At 35.6% G+C, this 7,593-nt stretch overlaps 2 protein-coding genes and 1 non-coding gene across 3 annotated transcripts in view; 2 read left to right on the forward strand and 1 right to left on the reverse strand.

Annotated features, from left to right (window-relative positions):
• The window catches only part of LOC138323997 (ubiquitin carboxyl-terminal hydrolase 47-like), a 36,243-nt gene extending 34,523 nt beyond the window's left edge, over nucleotides 1–1,720 (reverse strand). The window contains exon 1 of the mRNA XM_069268973.1: nucleotides 1,581–1,720. Within this exon, the coding sequence (XP_069125074.1) occupies nucleotides 1,581–1,619 (39 nt within the window). The 5' untranslated portion in view covers nucleotides 1,620–1,720. The remainder of the gene's footprint in view (nucleotides 1–1,580) is intronic.
• Nucleotides 1,671–4,177, forward strand: LOC138324006 (large ribosomal subunit protein uL1-like). Its single transcript, XM_069268984.1, has 5 exons — nucleotides 1,671–1,803; nucleotides 2,483–2,635; nucleotides 3,120–3,268; nucleotides 3,638–3,810; nucleotides 3,971–4,177. Exons 1-5 carry the CDS (start codon nucleotides 1,799–1,801, stop codon nucleotides 4,139–4,141), a joined length of 651 nt encoding a protein of 216 aa, XP_069125085.1. The 5' UTR covers nucleotides 1,671–1,798; the 3' UTR covers nucleotides 4,142–4,177.
• Nucleotides 3,479–3,555, forward strand: LOC138311182 (small nucleolar RNA snoR122). Its single transcript, XR_011206544.1, has one exon. It is a non-coding gene; the product is annotated as a small nucleolar RNA snoR122 (small nucleolar RNA).
• Nucleotides 4,178–7,593: the final 3,416 nt, after the last annotated feature.

Raw genomic sequence — 7,593 nt, forward strand, 5'->3', positions numbered from 1 at the left:
TTTAGTCCTGTCTCTGCATGATTTACAACAGGATTTTTTTTTCAAAATTCTTCTAAATCATGAAAAAAATAAGACAGATATATATACCGTATTTTCCGGACAATATGCCGCACCTGTGTATAAGCAGAAGAGGTCTTTTTTTACGATTTTTTAAGGTTTAGTACATGTATAAGACGCACCGTTATATAAGCTACACCCAAAAATTAGGCCCATGCACCCACGTAATCATCTGTGAATATGATCGATCTCTTATGAAGTACGACAATGCTTATCGATTGATAAGAATCATGAAAACTGTCTGTAAACTTGTACTTCAAATATTTAATAAAAAAAACTCACAATGATGCAAATATCAAAATGGATTTGGTCATGTTTCTGTTCGTTGTTACTCTGCCATTACCTAAGCCTACTTGTGTGTAAACAAAGTTGTTAAACAAACACGGCGGCTGTACAAATTCACGCTTACTCTCTGTCATATTTCAGCATGCTGGTTAAAATACTTTCTTCAGTATGCATACCATTTTATTTTATCTCTATTTTGATATATTTTGCATATTAATTATATTGATGTATAAATGATTTCTGTATTATAAGGCTTGCATCATTTACCTAAAATTTACTTCGTTTAGATAGTTCTCTATCAACTTGCCATCCCATGATGCAATTCAATGAAGCCTTATTTTTGTAAACTTCTGGATATGACCTCGTGGTGTGATAAAACAATTTTACGAATTAACATGCATCTGATACGTAATTATTTTCATCTTTAATATATTTTCATTGCATATTTTATCTTTTAAACACCTTTACAGTGATTTTTTCGATGTATAACTTTACAAAACTGGCGAGTAAATCTTACAATGTTCACATGTGAATCACGATGTAATAATTCAAAAACATCGTCAGATTTTGGTTTTCGTCCACAGATTAGCAGCACTGCATGGTGTATAAGCCGCACTCCAGATTTTCAGGGAAAAAAGTCGCGGCTTACACTCCGGAAAACATGGTATATGGATGTTCTATATATGATACTGTCAAAAACAACTTTAACTCACTGTTGTAGATACCCATTCATAAATGTTATTAAACCATTCAAAAACTTTTGTATGGATTTAGTGACATTGATTAGAGATAAAAAGTTTCATTATCAGTGTTCACAAGGCATAAAGTAAAAGATCACTATATATTAAAGAACATAGCTATTTGTTTTACTTATATTGCCTGTCAATGCTGTTGACATAAAGGAAAGCCTGGACTTGTGTCCAAAATAAGTAGTGTGATAATAATGTATGATATCACTAGATCACTCAAACAAACTGAAACTAAAATTTGTATGGATGATGAAGTCTAAACGGAATGTGAAGCTTTCTTTATTTGATCGATTTAGATTCAAATGTTTATTTTTAAATTATTAATCATTATTAAAAATTGTTATTATCTAGCAACAATATGTCAGTGATTTCACAATAATAACAATGACATGGTGCAATGATTATCAATGTTGAGTTGCAGTAAGCAGCAGTCATTTTTCAGCAAAGCTGTCCCAGTTTTTGCTTCTTTAAACCAATTTTTATTCTTACCTCTATTGGCACGACTTGAGTGTTTTCGCCAGTTACCATCTTGAATGGTATTTATGCCGTATTTATTTTATCATCTCCTTTTCCTTCGCTTGTGAATATCTACAGCAACTGATTAATGGAAGTATGGCTGCCGAATAGAGGAAATCTCGCGATATCGCACACTACGTGAACACAAACGTGACTTCAAACTTCCTTTCCGGTTGTGCTCCAGAACGAACATGAGGTGAAAATTTACTCTGCTGAACAATCCGTATTAATCTTCGATCTAACGCATGGAAAACTGTCTATCTGTATACAAACTTTTGTCTTTGAATTGCATTCCTTCATATTTTGGATAAAACGTCCATTAAACCTCGTAATTTCGGATATTTTTCAAAACACTAAGGCCTAACATCCACCTACATTTCACAACGACGTGGAAGTTGTCCATTAAAGTAGTGTAACGAAAATGGAAATGATTAATATCTAAAGTGAATCTCGAGGGTAACAACAACCGTTTAATATGTCGAAGAAAATATATTGTAATTAAAAATGCACGTTTTTGGAACATAAACTGGCACATTCAATTTGTGTCTAAATTGCCAATTTTAATGTGGAATGGACAGGCTATATGGCGTGTTAAAACTAAAAGTTGAAAGTTGAAAATTTGTCATGTAATTAGATTAAAAATTTGTTAATTTAGACCTTTCTGACCTACCACTGAATTATTTGTTGGATGTAATAAAAAAAAATATCAAAATTTGTCAAGCATTTCTTTTTTTTTCTTTTACCTCCCCATATTTAAATAAAAGTTGCCCTGTTCATTTTCTACTAGTACTGTACTGTAGTGCAATCTGTTAATGACTGATTCATGTTGGCACATAACACTTATAGATCTATTTAAACACTTTCTTTATTTCCAGCAAAATTTCAAGGGACAACCTTTACGAGGCCATTAACGCGGTCCTCACCGCCTCACAGGAGAAGAAGAGGAAGTTCACTCAGTCTGTTGAACTTCAGATTGTTCTGAAGAACTATGATCCCCAAAAGGACAAGCGTTTCTCTGGAACCGTCAAGTATGCATCACTATTTTCCTGACTACAGTGCTAAAGAAAAAGATCAGGACCACCACCCTGGGTCGTAAAATAACTGGGAAGGTATCCTTTATGATGCCGACAAATGATGCCCCTATTGTATTTTAACTGACCCCCACCCAGGGTCATTAAAGAACTGGGGAGACCTTTGTAAGTTCAAGGTCGACTATTGATGTACTATTCATATTACTCCTGAGAAATTCCGTCTCTGTGACTTCGGACACAGGCTGGACAAGGCTTTGGTATGTAATCCTAAGTGTTGCCATACCTATTACCCAAACACATTCCTGATTCTGGATATTAGGCCTCGTAGATGCATTGACATGTAGTTTTACATTTCTATGTTTTTGGTGATATAATTATTATGTGAATTTTTTTTGGAGTTAAAGTTGCTTATGGGTTCATTTTTGTGTCAAAAAAATATCTTAATTACATCTAGAATTACATTAACTCGTTCATTTTTTAGACTGAGGCATATTCCACGTCCCAAGATGAGAGTATGTGTTCTTGGAGATCAGGTACACTGTGACCAGGCAAACGCCAACAAGATTCCATGCATGGATGCCGACTCCTTGAAGAAATTGAACAAGGACAAGAAATTGGTGAAGAAACTGGGTAAGATTTAGAATGAAATGATTTAAGAGGGTGGAGAAATAATGTAGCGCAAGGTGTTGGAGGATGCCTGGTGGTGTAATTAATACTAAATAATAAAAAGATATATTAAACTTTTGCAGAGTTGTAGTTTGCAGATATGGAATTAAATACAACACTTGCTTCTTCAAAGTTGTTGGTACAGAAATACACCAACATAAAAGACATTGTTCCTGCCAATGATGATGATAAAAATTTTGCATGTATTGTCTGATTCTAACCATGACGAGAATAAAACTGTCACTGAGGCAGGAATATATCTTGTAAGTTGTATCCATAAAGCTTTTGAGCTTCTACACAGCTCTTGTTGAATGAAAACTGCTCTTTTTACAGCAAAGAAGTATGATGCCTTCCTTGCTTCTGACTCGCTGATCAAGACTATCCCTAGGATCCTTGGGCCAGGATTGAACAGAGCAGGAAAGTTCCCATCACAGGTCACCCACAACGAGTCTCTGGTGTCCAAGATTGAAGAAACCAAAGCAACCATCAAGTTTCAGTTGAAAAAGGTTGGTAGTACCTTAGTAGTTATTCAAAATTTGTCAAAATTGATCAGATGGCATAGATCCACAACTTAATTAGTTAATTTTCTTACATGTCATTCACAAACTTCGAAATATTTTTAAAATGTTACCAGTGAGTGAAACAAAAATTTGTATCTACTTGTAGGTGTTGTGTCTGGCTGTTTGCATTGGACATGTGGAGATGGGTGCTGATGAACTATATTCCAACATCTCTCTCTCAATCAACTTCTTAGTGTCTTTGCTGAAGAAAAACTGGCAGAATGTCCGTGCTCTCTACATCAAGGGATCCATGACGCCTGCCCAGAGAATTTACTAAGATTGTTGTCCTAATAAAGTTCATTCTGTGATGGCATATTTGGTTCGAGAGATTCTGTCATAAGAGCAGAAACGAATATTTGCTAATGAATACTTACTAACAAATATTCAAATAGTAAGATAGTAATCGAATATTTGATTATCTACTACCCTTGCGATATCCCTTGTCGCGCATTATTACGTTGTTATTCACATGTGAAAATCATTTTACTATCTTTTTACTCATCAATTTAGCAAAAGTAATATATCGGATAAATATCAGTAAAAGCGTTTAAAAGAAATAACGTATATTGGAAATATGATAAAGATGGAAATAATTAGGTACCAGATGCATGTTCAATCATAAAATGATTTAATTCATGGAAAATCGGGCGACTGAAGCATGGTTGTTTACAATCGCAACACAATGGTTGACTCATTTTTGCTACAATTTTCTGCTGGCCGGTTATCGAGAAAATATAAGTAAAATTGTCAAAAATAAAATATCAAAAGGTTAAAATATATTTAAATATTATTCATGTGCAAAAAATGGTCATTAAGTGTAACAAGAGATCCCAGAGGGATCTTAGCGCCCACCAAAGAATGATCTATATCTGACAAAGGAAAGATCTTTTCTCTACTTTTCAAACTTTTTCAAACATACTACATATAAAATTTGAGACGGATCGCTTCAGTACCTTTTGAGAAATAGCGGTAACAAACTATCAAAATCCAAGATGACTCCTTGGCGGCCATTTTGTTGATCAATCGGTCCCAAATCACAATATGCACAACTAGGGCCCTAGGGGAACCTACATGTGAAATTTGAGAAAGATCCATTCAATACTATCTGAGAAATAGCGATAACAAACTTCGAATATAAAAATCCAAGATGGCTGCCTGGTAGCAATTTTGTTGACCGATCGGTCCCAAATCGCACTATGCACAACTAGGGCCCTAGGGGAAACTACATATGAATTTTGAGACGGATCCCTTAAGTACTTTCTGAGAAATAGCGATAACAAAATCCAAGATGGCTGCCTGACGACCATTTTGTTAACCGATCGGTCCCAAAATGCAATATGCACAACTAGGTCCCTAGGGGAACCTACATATGAAATTTGAGACAGATCCCTTCAGTACTATCTGAGAAATAGCCATAACAAACTTTAACTATCGAAATCAATGATGGCGGCTATCTTGTTCACCGATTGGTCCAAAAATGCAATATGCACAACAAGGGCCCTAGAGGAACCTACATATTAAATTTGAGAAAGATCCCTTCAGCACTTTGAGAAATGGGGATATCAAACCTTAACTATCAAAATCCAAGATGGCGGCCATCTTGTTTTTACTATCAGCCTCAAAGTCTGTATGGCACACCTAGGGACCAAGGGTATCCTCCATGTGAAGTTTGAACAAAATCCCTTCAGTAGTTCTCAAGAAATATCGATAAAAAACTTCAACTGCCAAAATCAAAGCTGGCGGCCATCTTGTTTTTCCGATCAGCCTCAAAATCTGTATGGCACAACTAGGGACCAAGGGTAACCTCCATGTGAAGTTTGAACAAAATCCCTTCAGTAGTTCTCAAGAAATATCGATAACAAACTTCAACTGCCAAAAGTAAAGGACAAAGCCCATATTTCGGTGCAGTAATGAGCGGGAAATTTGAATGAGTACGGAGAGTTAGAGAGTTAAAAAGATCTTTGACATTAGGGTTTGAATACTATTCGTTTCAGCTCTAGTTATAATCGGGAAAGTTTGTCTGGTATATTCTGGTTAAATATCTATCCCACTCAAGGACTGACGTAAGAAGTAATATTAGTATCATCCAAAACAATCCAAGATGAAGGACCTTGAAATGAAATATTTTTTACGAGTCCTTGGGCTACATCGATAAATGAAATGGAATAGTCTCGTGACATCAGCTTTTCACTATGATCAGTATAAAGTGTGTTAAGAAATCTCATGATTTACTTCAGAGAGCTTCAAAATTAGATAAAAAATCACTATTCAAATAGGTGTATGCATGAGTAATGAGAGCATACTTTTTAAACAGCATCCAATGTGTTTCCATTTCTGAACACTCAAATAACTATTTCTTACCAACTGATTTTGTATTCTTATAAAGTTGTTTATAAATCTAAGTAATATATGTGCTGTTCATTTTAGCTCCAACGGAAGTGATTTACAATGATTGTCGGTAAGAGTGATCGAAAACTTTCAAAACCAAGAACTATATTCCTAATTATTTATCCCCTGCTGGAGTGTGTTCAATGTTCCCCGTCTTGTCAGGACTCGGTTTCCAGATATTTTACATAACTTTATAACAAATCAGTGGATTTTGATAAAACTTCACACAATGGAAACACACGAGAAAATAAGCTTGGGATTCATTGGTTTGTTTTTTTTGTTTGATTCATTAACAGCTATGGTCATGTAAGGACGGCCTCGCGCAAAACTCAATCTGAGTGACTATGTTGGATATTGCAAAAGCACAAGTAGGGACCATGGGAAAATATTTTATAAAGATCCCTTTAGAACTTCTGATAAAAAAAAATGATGACAAAATCCAAGATGGCTGCGTATTGGCCATCTTGTTACTGCATATCAGTCCAAAACTGCATTAGGCACATTTATGGACCAATGAAATGTCCCTTCTGGCTCCTGGACTTTTGAGAAATAGTGATAACAAGAATTATTTACTTGAAAAAAAAATTATTGATGATGTACAACACTATTGACAAAAAGCTATTTGACGATAATGGACTAAAATCTTGGCTCTGAACCCCCTGGGCAGGAGGGGCGGTGCCCAATAAGGCAAACAAAAATGTCTGTTTATCTGTAAATAGGTTCCCCTAGGACCCTGGTTGTGCATATTGCATTTTGGGACCGATCAGTAAATAAAATGGCCGACCAGCGGCCATCTTTGATTTTGATCGCGGTAGTATGTTTGAAAGTTTGAAAAGCAGAGAAAAGATCCCTCTTTCCATTGTCAGACATAGATCATTCTTTGGTGGGCGCCAAGATTTCTCTGGGATCTCTTGTTTTGCCAATGTACTCTAAACAGACATTTGTTTTTGGCCTAAGGAAATTGGAGAAAAATCCTTTAAATCGCTACTAGTCAGAGAGTTCTGCTGGTATTGTAACCAATTTTGGCCAGAAACATCCTTGTGGGAAGGGGATCAAGACTATGAATTCTGGCTGTGACTCTAGGGAGCAGGATGGTTGGAGCCTGATAGGGAAATTGCAGGCAAATCCTTTAAATTGCTAAATTAATAGTCCGAGTTCAGCATGGAATTTAAAAAAATATATCCTTGGGTAGGGGGACAGAGTTTGTATAATTTTCAGACACCGTTTCGAACATTACAAACCAGGTGAGCAATACAGGCCCTTTGGGCCTTTTTTTTGACAAATTATTATTTAGCTTTCTCCATACATTGACTTCTCTTAAGAGAAAACAAAACAAGAATA

The sequence above is a fragment of the Argopecten irradians genome, chromosome 1, assembly GCF_041381155.1.
Source record: "Argopecten irradians isolate NY chromosome 1, Ai_NY, whole genome shotgun sequence".
In the NCBI taxonomy this organism is placed as follows: Eukaryota; Metazoa; Mollusca; class Bivalvia; order Pectinida; family Pectinidae; genus Argopecten; species Argopecten irradians.